General features: G+C 30.7%; 1 protein-coding gene across 1 annotated transcript in view; it reads right to left on the bottom strand.

Annotated features, from left to right (window-relative positions):
* Positions 1 to 1,624: 1,624 nt before the first annotated feature.
* Positions 1,625 to 16,795, bottom strand: part of LOC129984978 (potassium channel subfamily K member 13-like) — a 188,643-nt gene continuing 173,472 nt past the window's right edge. The window contains exons 2-4 of the mRNA XM_056094914.1: positions 11,825 to 12,063; positions 9,121 to 9,525; positions 1,625 to 3,500 (exon numbers count right to left, since the gene is read on the bottom strand). Of these exons, the coding sequence (XP_055950889.1) occupies positions 3,219 to 3,500; positions 9,121 to 9,525; positions 11,825 to 12,063 (926 nt within the window). The 3' untranslated portion in view covers positions 1,625 to 3,218. The remainder of the gene's footprint in view (positions 3,501 to 9,120; positions 9,526 to 11,824; positions 12,064 to 16,795) is intronic.

Raw genomic sequence — 16,795 nt, 5'->3', positions numbered from 1 at the left:
CTTACAACCAATGCTATTTAATTGGTGAATATTTTTTTCTAATAATAAATAGAAATTAGATGAATAATTTAATTTTATTTTTCCAGTAATAGTATTTTTTAAAATAAATTTTAATTATCTAATAGTTTGCCATTCCCAAAATATTTTGTACCATTCAAAAATCTGGGAAGACACGAAATATTATATTTCATAAAAATTAAATACCAGTTCTACTAATTTTACAACGAATCTGATAAATGGCAGTAGTTGTTACCATAAAGCACAATTTTTTCCAACATTAAAATTTCTTCACCATTTTAATATTTTTACCAACTCCTTTTTTTTTCTTTTTTCTTTTTTGCATTATGAAGTAGTACGATGAAAAGGAGGGAATTGCTGCTAAATATGCTATTATTGCTTCCTTCAAAAGTTACTAAATAAATGATTCAATGTTTTATAAACTATTCAAATGTTTTACATACATTTCTCTAATGTATTAAATTTGATGTTTAACAGAATAGGAAGTTTGGCCCCTGTATTTCATGCTTATCTAAGACCACTCGATGCTTTTATAAAAATGGAATATGGAACGTCTATCAGTTGCGTTAAGTTCCGTCTCAACGATACATTAGAACTTTACTAAAGGACGGAAAAATCCATAAAAAACAGTATTAATGTTACCAAAGCACATAAATTGCATCATAATTTTTCATTTTATTAATCATATAATACTGTTTTTTTTTAAAAAAAAACACCAAACGATTAAAAGAAGTAATAAAAAAGAAAAAGAAGGAAGAAAGAAAGAAAGAAAATGCAACTCTTTTGTGATTGCTTCATTCCATTTTTATAGGATCTAATCTTTTCGATATTTTATTAAATAAAAGACTAATATTTTCTGAAATTCTTTTGCTTCGCTTGAAAAATAAATAAAAATGATTCGGCATAAAACAAAAAGAATTTAATGAACGGTTTGCAAATTACTACTGTTTCTTTTAAATATATATTAACAAATGATAACAGTTAATCCAAGAGGATTGATAAAATTTCTTTATTTAATTGAATTTGAAAACTCATTTTAAATAAATATAAACTAACAACTGAAAATCTTTTAAATGTCACTAACTCCACTTGAATTATAGTTAAATTAATACACAGTAGATACTACATCAAAAATTAAAGAATATTTAAAAGCAATTATAATAATTTTCATTACATTTTTAAGAATCAAACTCACAGGTTGAAAATACATGTAGTAAATGTTTTTGTGAAAAACTGACTAACTTGATAAAGATTAAATAAGTGGAATTCCAAATTCGACTTTTGCAGAATTTAATTACATTGTTATTATTTTTTTTACTGAAATAAAGATTATAGAATTCGGGAAAATATACAGTATAGTTTCATGTGAAATTATAAGAAGCATTTATTTTTAATTAGAATATTTAATAATTTCTTTTAAGTCAAGGAGTAATAGAAATATAGCAAATAAGACCAAAATTTAAACTGGTGTTTTTACTCATTGCCATTATAATTTTAAAACGTTTTTTTTTACTATTTACTTTGCACTTATAAAGGAATGTTATCAAATTTGCTCATAAACTATTTATATAATATCTATGAGATCTATGAACAAAGTATGAAACAAAAATAATTTGGTATATTTTATAAGCCAAAAAAATTAACATAGAGAAAAAATTCGGCTGGACAGAATGAAGTGAAAAATTTAAATTTTTACAATGAATGTATGAAGGACAAAGTACTTTTTCCAATGAACAGTTTTCAAAGAATAAAAATTTAAAGTGTATGTTATGTAATACACGTTTATTTCCTTCGTTAATAATCAAGACAATGACATTAAATTTAGGAAATATTATTGAACTTATGTTTTGAATACAACAATAATTAACCGACAGATGATTTCCAAAATACCTAGCATCAAATATTTGTTATGTAAATAGCAAATTCTTTAAAAATATATAACAAAAACATCATTTTCGTTAGCAGTGTACAAACATTTATATCACTTAAAAATATAAGCATCTAAATATCTAAACCACTTTGCTGAAGCGCCTTTCTAGCTTTGCTGAAAATATTTCGCTTTAATAAACTCTTACAACTAACTGTTTATTTAAAATTTTTATTAGCGAAATGGAATGTTTATTTATTACTTGCTCATATGTTGAGCTCTACATATCTGGAATGGTTTGTATCAAAGATGCCTATGACCTATTCTAAAGTATAGTAAATGTTAACTTTTTGGGCTTTTTGCGAAAGATTTGTCAAGCCCAATTCTGGCACTTTCAAAATTTCTCAGTAAAAAGGAAGAAATATTCTTTCTTATTTTAAATATTCATTTCTGTACAGTCTTATTTTAATTTTAAAGGAACTTCAACAACACTTAAAATTATTGACAGATTGAAACAGTGAGTGGATTGAAGTAACAACATCCGTATCACTTCAGTTTTTGGTTCTCTCTATATAAAAAAAAACCCAGTAGCGGCTTAGATTATACTAAGCATCGCCACATTTTAATGGTTAATAACTATTCTGAAAAAATCGATGTCAAATAAGGTCAACAAGTACATTACTAGCGTCATTGTATCTTCAGGATATTAGACTGATTCGAAATATTTTCTATTTTCAGTTCTACTTTCCACAAATTAATTGAAATATTGAAAGAAAATATCATTAGAAAGTATTCTAAAAATCACCATCTATGAGAACGAAGAAATTTAGTAAGAGATTGAAAATGAACATCTGACTCTAATATATACTATGTTTATCTACACCATATCGTTCTGATAAGTTCAGATTTTAATCACATAAGTTCCAGTTTTCAGAAAATCAAGCAACAGTTCATCTCTCATAATTATTCTACTTCACAAGAAATCAATCACATTTTAAGCAATTGAAGTCATTAATTGCTAAAGTCTTCATAAAACTCATAATCTTTTATTGCCATAGTTTCTTTTCTCAACATGATTCCACTAATTCGTTGAAAGTTAGGAATTCAGCGGCACATACAAAAACGGGACTTCATAGATATCTGGTTAGACTTCATGTTCTAATAAACATTTACTGTTCTATTTGTTGCAAAAAAGCACACAGGAACTTGGCCTTCTTGGTCTGCAATCAGCACATAATTTCGATTCTTGGAGTACTAAATATGCTAACTAAAATAATCCAGATTAATTGCTGAATGATTCATTATCCAGAGAGGAAGAAGTTGGCAGATTCTATTACGTATCATCATCGCCCAGTTTTTTCGAAACGATGGCAAGAGGTCCAACTGCTCCTGGCTTGAAACTGTTCTCTTGTGCGGCCAGCCTAGATGGCAGAATGATTGCTTGACCCCTTTGGGCGGATTCATGGAGCTCTTTTTGCATCACAGCCAATGATACTTTGTTCGCTCGCAACAAATCAGCCATGGAAATCATTTCTCCAGAATTCCGGCGTTCACCATCGCTATCGTAGGTAGAATCATTATCGCTGGTGTCAGCGCCCTTACCCATATTACGAGCCTGAAAAAAAGAAACGGCATTAGAAATACTGCAAAATTGTTTTAAATCTATTTTTTTATATAACATTGAAATATTAGATCATGTTTTAACAATTAATTATTTAACCATGATTACTCATGTTGACTAACGATTTCATTGTTAAAAGGTATTTGAGAATATAGAACAGTTTAGAAAAATTAAGATTTTACATATAAAATTAACTTTATTTAAATTCACTCTTTAAGGATGCTAAAGTAAGCAATTTCTAGTTTTAAAAATGCAGAATATATTCAGTAATAAGAACTGGAACCAAATTTTTCCTTATCAAATATCAGAGCTAACTCTGATCTCATTATAGTGATCAAAATTTAGTATAATTGATATGCTTTCCACTATTTTTTAAGATAAATTCTACATTGTCTCAAACTATTTGTTGAATTTTAAATTAATTATTAAAAATAAAATTCGAAACGCTGAAAAAATTATTTGCCCTTTTTTTAGTTAATAGACTCAAGTATTTCTAGGGGGAAAAAAAAGAAAGAGAGAAAGAAGGGAAAGAAAAAGAAACAAGGCAAGCATATGGGAACCAAAATTTCAAAAAGAAGGAGTAACATATTAAATATTTGGTTAAAATAAGGAGAAAAATATCTCAACTCGATTTCTTATTCTTCTAGAACACATGGGAGAAACACTTTTCTTATTTTCAGATCAAAAAATGACTTCAGAAAGAAAAAGCAACACAAAGCGAACAACAGCGACAAAATACGCAATGTTGTAAAATAACTACTTCACTGAACGAAACACGAATGAAAAGAAATAAAAATCAAACAATAGATAAAAACAAATAAATTTCATTGCGTACTAAGCGCTGAGATCAGATCGTGAGGAAAATAAATCCAGACATTGTACCTGGGTTATATTTTTTCTGGCAACGAAGGGATTTATGCACTTGTATCAGTTTTACTATCGTAGTTTTAATTCACTTATCCTTTTTCATAGCTAGAAGTTATGGGATTTCGTGATAGCGTAGTTGGCAACATGTAAATAACTGCTCTTCTTGCTTCTGAAAGATTCTATTCTATTGTCCTCGTTTTTCATAATTGTTAGAATACAAGATATTTTCCCGCGTTTTTCTGACCTGCGTCTTAAACACACTTTTCTATTCCCTTTCTCTTTGTAATACTTATATTGAAACAAATAATATTAATATTTTCACAAAGAAAAAAAATTACGGTGATTGACACTCAGATTAAAAGAATTTTGAAACCCACGAGATAGTAAAAATTTGGCGGAATTTTAAATATATCAGAATTTGAATGTAATACTATATTACATATATCTATATTTCAAAATACTTTGGTAGTGGAAAAAATACATTAAATTTTTTTAATTAATTAATGTTTCGTTGCATAATTTCACATAGATATTTTTCCTTTAGCTTTTAAATATTAAAAAAAAAAATAATTGCTATGTTTATCAAGACTTTTGGAGAAATAGCGTTTGAAGAATTGTTGCATACATATTTCAGTTGTTAACAATCGAAATTTCAATACGATCAGCAGTATAAGAAGTTATTCTTTAGTTTATACGTGATGTTATCTGAATTGAATAGATGTCGTTAATGAAAATGTATCTACTTATTAAAAACATATCTAAAAATATCTAAAAGATATAAAAATATTGAATGAAAGGAATTTGGATAAGCGAATTCATTATTCAATCACATAAAGGAACCAGCGGGAATGGTCTCTCTAATACTTTCTCGCTTAATCTCTTATAAAAATGCTATCCCTGAGAAAGTTTTGCAAGGCATTGCCATGCAATAGTTACTAAATATTAATCTTTTGTATGCATTTAACATTTTTATTGAATATGTCAGTGATCCCTGGCGAATTTTTTGGCAATTAATCCCTGGCCTGCGGTTAATAATATCCCAAAATCGAATTTGTGTTTCAAACTCGTTTATTCCAACCGATTGAAACTCAAATTTGGTATAAAACTATGATTGTAGTAAAAAAATCACATGCCAAATTTAATATTTTTAAATCACTTCCTTTTTGAGCTATCGTATATACTGTTACGAATATGCGATGCGGCTTCCCAGCATAGTGGGTTCCATAGGAGGTCCCAGAGCTTGGCGACCATTTGGAGACGAATTTGGTGCCAAAATAGATTATACCCGAAACATATAGAATTTTGCCGATCCGTCCAGTAGGAACGGAGATAGCCTCGAACGTTCCTGATTGGTTGAGAGGCTTCTAGCCCCGCCTCCTGATACCTATAAAAGGAAGCACCCGCAGCTGCCGGGCAGTGGTGAGTCGAGTGGTGAATTGAGTAGTCGGGAGCGACAGAGAAGAGTGGTCGTGGACCAGTGGAGTCGTCGTAGTTGTGAACCGACGATGAATTGAGTCGTGGACCAGTGGAGTCGAAGAGTAGTCGGAACCGACGCTAAAGAACTGGCCTTCCAGAGATAAGCGGAGCAGCGACGGAGTGAACTAAGCTGTGTACTACTGTCTGTAGTAGAGTTTTGTATGCTGCTGTTGTATGCTGCACGTCTCGGCTGAAGATAATCGTCTTCTGTGCTGTATATAGTTGTCGTCTTTGTGCTGTCCTGTGTGTCTTCGTGTAAATAAACGTCGTTGTTTTATTTTCTAATGCCACCTGCTGATTGAGTGTTCTCCACACCATATAGCTCCCACTTTCCAAACGAACCCCGGAAATTTCGTAACAATACGTATATGCATCTGAGAGGACTAGACTGACAGACAATCAACCCCTTGTTGGATTTGGCTCAAAATTGGATAAGTTTCTACAAATTCTAAATTTGTAAACCGAATTTTATCCATCTAGATCTCTTCGTTTTGTAATTACCGTATTAATTTATATTCGAATAGCCGGGGAGACAAATGGATTTGGCTCAAAATTTGATAGAAATACACAAATTTGATATGAAGAATGTATACCAATTTTCATCCTTCTAGCTCAAAGCATTTTTTTTATCTTTGTCACAGACTGACATTTTCTAAAAATGTGTTTTTTTAAACTTAGGAAGATCTAGAATAAAAATCTCGAGTTTGAATTTTTTGCCGATTACATTATTTTCTCCATACGTGAAAGTAAAACATACGAGAAAGTAAAAATAAATAAATAAATAAATGAAATAAAAATAAAATAAATAAATAAAATAAAAATAAAATAAATAAATAAAATAAAAATAAAATAAATAAATAAAATAAAAATAAATTAATAAATAGAAACACTGTCAGACAATACAAGATCAATAACATGTCATTGTAGAATTTTCATTATGCCAGTGTAATAAAATTTTAATTATTGTTCTGAAAATAAATCGCTTGGCTTGTTATTAGCTTTTCGGTTCATGGCTTATTACATAAAAGGCCTATTTCAGTTTAATCTTAATTTTTATACTTTATTTTTGAATCATAAGAAAATCGGACAATGAAGATTCTTTTTAATTGTATATTCGTAATCGTTTTAATTAATCGCTCATAAGTAATTCTTAAAATTCAGAACACAAATTCTTGTTGAGTGAAAGGCATAGATTCGTAAAATATATCTGATAATACTAACCAATAAAATATCAAAATAGCATTATTAAAGTATTAAAAAACAACTTTGTTTATTTTTTTTCTCTTATGCCTTATATCAATGATAGGAATGCCGGTTACCAAGACACATCTAATAATACTACTGTATTACATGTATTATATATTATCCTAACGTTTATTTTGAAAATGATTGCATATAAGATATCAATGAAAAAGCTCACATAGCCAAAGTTGGCGTCACTTAGGCTATTAATAACCATTTCCAAATTGTACATTTTTTAGGTATAATTTTATGCGCATAATACAGGGTGTTTATAAAGTCCCAGACCCATTTTGATGTTTAATAACTCATAAAATAATAAAGATAGATTTAAATTAATAACATAAATGGTTAAATAGACTCAAAAAGTTTCATGACCCTTGTCAATGAACTTCCACGTGTGCCCCCTTAGTCGCACGGAGAATATCAAGTCGATAGTCAATTTCACGCCAGGTAGCGACAAGCATGTCGGCATCCTCAGAGCCATTTGCGCACTTTATGGCGATTAACAATGCCAGAAACATGAAAGGATGCTTCATCGGAGAACATTATGCTCTTCAGAAAATCAGCAGCATCTTCTATCCTCCTTAGCATATCTGTTGCAAAGGCCATCCTCCTAGGTCTATCGTTCGGTTCCAAAACTTGAACAATTTGAACTTTGTATGCATGCAGTCTTAATTTTTTCTTAATAACCTTGCACACCGTCGAAATTGGCATATCCAATTCTGTTGCCGCTGATCTCACAGATATTCTAGGATTGTGTAAAAATGTCTCTCTGACACGCCCAACATCAAAATCACTTGTGCAAGGACGTCTGGAACGTTTCTTATCTTCGATACTTCCAATTTCTAGAAAATTCTTTTTCCACCGCAAGGTGCTGTTTTTGGATGGAGGATCTTTTTGGTAAATTCTTCTGAAATTTCTCTGTGCTTGCACTATCGATTTCATTTCTATGAACCACCATAAAATCTGTGCTTTCTCTTGTGGTGTATGCATTCTCCTTAATATCCGCTCGAATAAAACATCACATACAAAAGTACTACATAGAACAAACACATCAAAAGTAAACATAACATTGCAATAGTTGACAAAAACAAAAGAGAGAAAAATGCAATTAATAAGCAGACAATATTTAGAAAAGTACAGATATTTAGACTGGAAAATGAAATTATCTGAAATTAACCACACGCGCAGACGATATTTACAAAAGTAAAAATATTCAAACCTGAAAAGGAAAATACATGAGTTATTCCATCAATAAATGTCATAAGTGCGTTTATATCTTTATTATTTTATGAGTTATTAAACATCAAAATGGGTCCGGGACTTTATAAACACCCTGTATTATAGAAAAATTTTAATACTGCTAATAGGATGCGATACAATTATAATCTCTTCAAAATTATTGCAATCTTACATACTTAGGCGCAATTTGTAATACTGTTTTCGAAACCTATTAAATTGTTATTGGTTCCAGATTAAACAGCTGCGTTCTTTTTTTAACACATTATCATTTTCTTGTCTGCCTGTTTGGAACAAATTTTGCAATTGATTTTAAACTAACTTCCCGACTAGCTAAAGACTTGAAAATTTAAATATAGCTTTAAACTAAATGACAATGCAATATGCGCTTTCTTGTCTGTTCGATACAAATTTTGAAATCTGGTCTAATAGGGAATGGCTTTAAAGTCTATTTCAAAATTTCATATGTACAAAATTAAAAAGCAGATTTAAATAGATTTTTTTTATTATACCACGTTTTAAAAACTCACTGCAAAAATATAAAGCGAATTCTTTTGCTTCCATACAAACTCCTAAACTACGATTATGATTTTTTTTTTTAAATTCACGATCACAAATTGGTAGGATATAGTTATTCAAAGAATTTATTTTATAATTTTTTTTATCTGTTTTAAAATTTTGGGGTTTGATTCTCTTTATTAAAATACTTTATTCAAACTGGGCTCATATTTCAGCACACCAAACATTCGCTGTAGCTGTTAAAGTTATGCGAAGTGCAACAGATCCTTACCTGGGTCCTCAGGTGATATGGGGTAATGGCGTTCCGGCGTCCTCTGGCGAGCAGCTGTGGTCTACTCGGGGGTTTCCTGGACCTGCAGCTACACGAGAAGTCCAGCGTCTTCATAAGCCAGTTGAGGAACTGCTTGATGACAATGGAGGTGACGTTAAAGAGGCTGTAGATGCAACACGATCCGCACACGATGAAGGCGAAATTGGCCACCCGGTAGAGCTCCATGTGCGGGTAATGAGGCTCCTGGGAAGTGACCAGGTCCCCGAAGCCGATGGTCGAGAAGGTGACAAAGCAGAAGTACAGACAGTCCAGGAAGGTCCACCCTTCCATGGGGCTGTAAAGGAAGGAGGCACTCGTGGCGATGATGATGGTGGCCAGAAACAGGTACAACATCACCCAGTAAACCTGTACAAAACAAAGAAAATGGCAATGAGAATAGTATACTACTTTTGAAATAGTAAAGAAGCTCGTTCAATCAAAGAAGGTTTAATCTTTATCAATTTGCAGATGAGAAATTATCGTTTGCTAGGATGTCTGTTATATAAAACGAACTAATTAGTGGCGGATTACCAAACAGACAAACAAGGTAACCACTTAGAATCACTGGTATGAGAAAGGCAGAAAATTTTATTAAAATTGCTATTCGATTAGTTGCCATGTAAATAAATTTATAAAAAGATGTAAATTTTATGAATTGTAAAATATTAGGCCTACAATATGTGCTTATAGAGAATTATTAAAATCGTTATTAGTAAATTATTTACAATATGACGAGTTATTAATATTCATTTTACTAGTTGTGTTATATTCCATTTGATAGATCTTAATATTCAAAGTTTAACTTGTTAAGTTGAAGTGATGGAAGTAATCTTGAATCGAATTGGTGTTTTAATATTGTTGTAAAATAGTTTTTTTAGGTTGTTCGTACTGTATGTTTTGATTTTATTCAATGTTACGTTTGTTTCGGAGCATAATTAAAGCAATTTATAATATAAGATAACGAAAGGGTTTTCTTATTTATAAACTAAAAAGGTCTTCACCTAGATGATATTTAATGACTTTTTAGTGAAATTTGAAGCCAACCTAAGGTAAAAAGTATCAGAAGAAAGTTTTTTTAAAAATAATTTTGGGAAAGTAAATTTCAGGCAGATTAATCTTTAGTGGTATGTTTTCTAATTTTTGAGAAGTAAATACTTTTTCCCTGTAATGTTCTTATCTTCGTGAAGAAAGCAATCAAATTTTGTTCTTTCTATTATCAGTTGCAATAAACTGAATGAAATCAGCCAAAATAATGACCAGCTTTCATCTGTTATCCAAATAATTTTGGATAGGTGCAAACTACTTCTTATCTATTGTTTTTTACTGGAACTATATGCTAATTCCAAATCAACAAAGCGTGGTATGAAGAAAAGTATTTTTAACATTTTTTAAACCCATAAATTTACAAAAGGATTTTTGAACTGAGTGATGATACTTTGGCAGTATCATCACTCAATTCAAAGATGGTGAATAATCTAATAGGGTTTAATAGAAAATGTCTATTAGGGAGCCTCAGGGAAATAAATCTATTTACTATTAGGGAGCACCATAGCAATATTCCTCCCCCAGGATTGCTTGATTATAATTCTTAATTAACACCAACATTTAATTGTTTATCGCCTAATATGATTTAGTAGATAAGTATATTTGAAAAGGTAGGTAAATATCATTTGAATAACAAATGCAAAATATATCCCACCAACAGCTCAAAAATTACTCGTATGATGAAGGTATACCGTTCTATGAAATTATACATGTACCGTTTATCTAATCAATGTTTTTCATAAGACCAGTATTCTTCATTATATGCATCCATGTCAACAATAGAGAAAAACTTCCAGTAAAAAAAAAAAAAAAAAAAAAAAAAAAAAGATGACTTTAAAGATAATTTGGACAATATTAAACTTTCTACGTTTATTTGAACTACAATAGAATCAGAAGTTAAGAAAAATACGTTTTTAATCAAACGTTTAAACCTAAAGTGATGTTATTTTAGTGCTGAGAAATTATAACTCTTAACGCTTCTTATTCAGCAAGATACTACCCCATAGCTACTACAAACTTTATATACAGTGACGGGTGTACAAACAGTTACATACGGGTGACAAACTACTACGAACACCCACGGAAAAGGTATGGCTCATTTCAAAGAAGCTGAACACGCATGTCACTTTTCACTCAAGTCTATCACCTGGTGGTTATGAAAGGTAAGATATCAGTCGTTGAATATCAGTCATAGATATTGCATGCGCCTGTCTTACTCTCTGAAAAATTCAATAAAGACTGAACTGTTAAAGTTAGGGAGTGGAAACAACCAATTATTTGGGACATTCAAGATGTACTGTATTAGCCGCTATGACAGCATACATGTTGGCATCTGTGAAACATAGTTGTGGAAAAAAAAACTTACTATGAGGGATAGGAGTGTTGATTTGTATAGGGGGCCGAAAGCTCAAGCAATCGTTATCCCAAGTAGTGCCAAATCAGTCATATCCGAAACCCATTTCAGTAAAAATTATTCAAAGGGAACTTCATGCTTCTAACGTATATGGAAGACTTGCAGTTCGCAAACCATTGGCACCATCAGGTCGTGCTTTTCAGCGACTCCAATGTTAATGGCTCGTTCTGAAATTTTTACATTTTTTTTAAAATTTGAAAGACTTACCGAGGGCTTCCACTCGTCTAAGTTGTAATCGAAGGACTGCTGTGAGTCTCGCCGTCCTTCGAAGAATCCCTTTTTTCTGAGATCTCTCTCGTGCAGCATCCTCAGAATGTAGGCGAGGAATGTGATGATTCGCTCCAGGAACAGGTTGAAGAACAGGATGGCCCCCGAGCAGCCGAAGAACCCATAGAAGATGACAACGATCCGTCCTGCCAGCGTCTTTGGGGTTGTCATCCCAAAACCTGAAAAGAAGAGACGAGTCATATTTGTTCATACGAGCTCTTGGTTTTTGAATTGTTTATCCATGAAAGTAATTCGTATACTCTTCCATAAGGCAGTTGTGAGTTCAGTATTTTTTTAAGCGAAAATTATAGGAATAGGAAAAAGAGTCGATTAAAAAGGGCAAAAAAAAAAAAAAATTATTCTGATTTCTTTTTAATCACCCTAATTTTTCACATCAACTAATATTTTCGAAAATGATATGATTTTCCGGTAAGATCCTGAATTACTGACATTTGTCTTAAAAAAATTGAGTAAAAAAAATTCCTGAAACAGGAATGACAGTAAATAATATTATATATCCGGGAAAGAAACACCATTTTTTAAAAAATGGTGTCATTAATTGTTTTTACTTATGTATATGAATTGGCATATAGTGGCTCTGATGAATTGGAGGCTGACCTTCAACTTTAGAAAAAAGAATCAAAGGAATGGTGAAATATATGAAACGGATAGCAAGTCACAGAGAAATAACTGGATCGATATAAATGTCACTTGTGTTGATGCCTTTCAACTTATTAAAATGGACTCCTTTCATTTTAGGTATTCTTATTCAAATCCGCCAACTAAAACGAAGTTACGTTTTACAGACGTTGTATGCTAAATAATGCGGATTTCAATTTCTTCGTGTAATTATTTATTTATCCTTAAATAATTCTGCAGAGAGTTTTACTCCTTTGTTCAGTTGCATCACCTCATATCTGATGGTTGAATTAATTGCTATTGAAGAAAGACAAAATCCATTATTAACACTGATGGTGGAGAGAAATGCCTTTTTTATGATTCTTTTAATGATCTGAGAAAAAAAAAGTTATATTTCTTCTAAGAATACTTGTTTTAGAATAATGTTTTATAATTTCATCTTTACTAAATATTAGATTCACTTTATCCTGCTATGTGATATAATGAAAGAGAAATACTGAAATCGACAAAAAATTTGCCTTTTATCTTTGGATGAATATACACATTTCAGATTTCTGTAAGTAGGGGAAAAATATTTTTGGAATAAATGTCTAGTTATTTGGCTACTTTTACTGTCCCCAGGTTCCCTTGATGATTTTCAAATCCCATCAAGATGGTCAAGATAATGGCCAATTTCAGGTTTCGCCAAGATAGCAGAGCTTTGTTATACATAAGATGACATGATGGGTGCATTCCCAGATCTATACGGCGATTTTCAAATTATGCCAAGATCTCAGAACTTCATTTTACACAAAATATTAAGATTTTGCTAAGACAATTCGCCATAATTTGCAGTTTTTAGCGATTTATCATTAATTCATATATATATATATATATATATATATATATATATATATATATATATATATATATATATATATATATATATATATATATATATATATATATATATATATATATATATATATAGCTTCAATAATTCATATACTAGAAAGCCGCAGGGAAAATATTTCCGTTTTTTTTTCTTCTTTTGTCCACATAAATTTAATGGCTTTTGTACCTGTGCTGACTTCTGAATACCAGCAGCTTGTTTAATATTCATATCAATATGGATTATAAAAATCACTACCATAAGTTTGGTTTCTGGAATAATAACATAAATTATGTAAAAGTAATACTACCATGTTAAATTTAATCTTTTGGCGACCAGTTGGTTTGCCGGGATTGAGGTTTTCTAAAATTTCGGTTAAGTATTTTGTGTAACTTTGTTTCAATATCTGAGAAAAATATTTTAAAACTCCTAGATAGACATTAAATTTATAGTGTGAGTTAAATGTCTATCAACATTTACATCGTTCAGTTCATTGCACTATGCAATTTACCTAATTTTTTTCATCTCTAGCTTTAAGCATGCAATTATATTGCAAAAAACAACAGTAGTGTTTAAACGCACTTAAAAAATTTTTTCACCAATGCTTGATTTAAAAATCTTAATAAATACAACCACATTTCAAGAATTATTATAATAAATAGAATATAATGAATGGATGGAAAATAATCCGAATCTTTAGCAACAGATAAAAAACCAGATTGAGATATTAGCAACAACAATGAAAACGATTTGCGTTATTTTAACAAGGAAACATATTGCTGTACAATACATCTGAAACCTTTTTTTAACTATTAATTTATTATTATTTTTAACTATTAACTATTATTTAACTATTAATTATTATTATTATTATTTAACTATTAACTTTTCTAAATATTAAAAATATTTTTAAAATTAAAAATAGAAAAAGAAATTACACGACAAGATAATTTATATCATTGGAAATATAACGTTTTGAACTTGAAGATGTAAAAATTATTCTTGTCGAAGGATATTTACGGAAGGAACCGCGAGAAACACCAAAAATTCCCTAACCTTTTCAATGGTTAAAATTCCACTTAAAATGAATTGCTCCCAGGTGCACATTATCACACCCCTATGTATACTCTGCCATTTTTTTTTTTTTGTAATTCTATATTGAAAAATCTGTCCTGCACACGCACGCACGCACACATGCACGCACACACACACGCACACACACACACACACACACACACACACACACACACACACACACACACACACACACACACACACACACACACACACACACACACACACACACTTTTATATTATTAATAGATATTTTAAATGATTTCAAGTCAGTTTCATTTAGACGGTAAGAAAAAAATTCTCTATTTTATTTTGTTTCCATCTTTTTTTTTCTTTCTTTCTTTCTCCTCTGATTTGATGGACTCTTCCTACGGACTGCAACCTCAACCGCTGACTACCGACAAGAAAGAAACGTCTCTTTGTTGGAGAAATTTATTGCCGCTGTAACGGGCATAAATTCAGTCCGGCGTAGCTTTTTTTGGCATCCAATAGGCCATTCGTATGGATAATTTTTATGATAGGACTAAGTGACGCAGAATAAGTAACTGCGTAACAATCAAGTGGGTGCGGAATGACTTCAAAACGAACGTTCCATTTTGTTTTCTCTTTGCAATTGGGTTAAGAATATATTTCTACCACTGAATAATGTCTTCGAAAAGAAAGTAAGGTTGTTTTCTTTCTTGGCTGCTTTGACGTAAGAGAGTATGTATGCAACCCATTTCAAATTTCGCAGATTTACTCTGCTATCCGTTACCTTTCACCTGGCAATAAAGTAAAGTATCATCTTTAGCAATAAATAGGAACAATAAACCAGTAAACAACTTCAATGCCTCAAATATATTGAGACATTAATGTAGTTGGCAGTTATTCAAATGTTGATGTAAATTGGTGCAAATTTTATTAGCTAGTTTATATATTTAAAACAATTTGGAGAAATAAAACTAGTCCCTCAATAGCAACTTCTGGTCTGATTACACCACTTTTTTAATTAATATGAAAGCTCATGACAGTAAGGAAATCACCATCAACTCATATTGAAGGAGAACTTTCAAACATATTATACCTCTGCATATTTTAATGGGAATACTCCCCCGAGGGACTTCCCCAATCATTGCTCAGATTTCACCAATCACTGTTTAGATTTCATTAATTTTATTTGATTTGAAAACTCATACGTTTAGTTACGTCATCAATGATTGCCTTTCGCCTTTTCACCTTTATTTTCCAGAAATATTGGAAAATAAAACCTCCACACAATCCCAAGCCTCAACAACTAGACCGATATCGTTAGTTTTATTTAATTAATTTCGCCACTGAAAGTATACAGTAACCAATCAGAATGCCCTATTTTATTTTGTAAATATAATTTAAAATAATTTTTAATTTGTTGTGATAAAATATAGTTCATCAAAGTTGATTGATGTTCTAATACCATTAATATCGTGAGCAAAGGTCGAGCCACCGATAGCGGCTTATTTTATATTGGAAAGGTTTAATGGCTTAATTTTAAAATATATATAAAAAAGGATTTTCCAGATATGAAAGTATAAAAGGACTCTGAGAGACAGATTTTCAGTCCAAATTCCTGAATATTTCGATGCTAATAGGAGTCAATGTTAATAAAAATAATGGAACACTTCCGTAATTCTTATATTTATTATCGAATCTTCATAAAATTAGTGTTCAACAGACATTTCTCAATCAGATTAAAAAAAACTGATTACTCAAGTTAATTAATTAGTATCAGAATTTTCCCACTACGAAAATGGAGATTTTTTAATAATTCCATCCAATATGCCTTATTATATATATATATATATATATCAAAGTTCATTCCAAATTTCGTAGTCGTTCTTGAAGTATTGTTTGATGAAAACTCCACTTAAAACAGAACAACTTGCTAAGGGCCATATACTACTAAATAAACCTCAGATAATAGACCTGCGCAATAATACGACAAAAAATGATTTTTGTCATTTTATTGCTCAGAAATTTCAAAATGTAAATAAACACATTTCTGGTTGTTCTTAGTTTGAACATTCAGTTTCAAATTTAACTAATATTTGATTTTTTATTAGAAATTTAAGCTTTTCAGTACCTTTCAAATTATTTTCGAAACTGCCTCTATACTTGATCCAGATAGAAATATGTCAATACCTCCTAAAATGTTTAATTGTGAAGGAAATCCATTGGATACAATATTTTTAAATGCAATTTTATTTCATCAGTAAAAAAGCTAATTTGCATACTAACATTTTAAGCAAATGAATTTATCAGCTTTTATATAAATAAGGAAATTTTATTTTCTCGATGAAATAATTGTTCAT

The sequence above is a fragment of the Argiope bruennichi genome, chromosome 9 (assembly GCF_947563725.1).
Source record: "Argiope bruennichi chromosome 9, qqArgBrue1.1, whole genome shotgun sequence".
NCBI lineage: Eukaryota > Metazoa > Arthropoda > Arachnida > Araneae > Araneidae > Argiope > Argiope bruennichi.
This window is presented reverse-complemented; position numbering and strand designations above follow the sequence as displayed.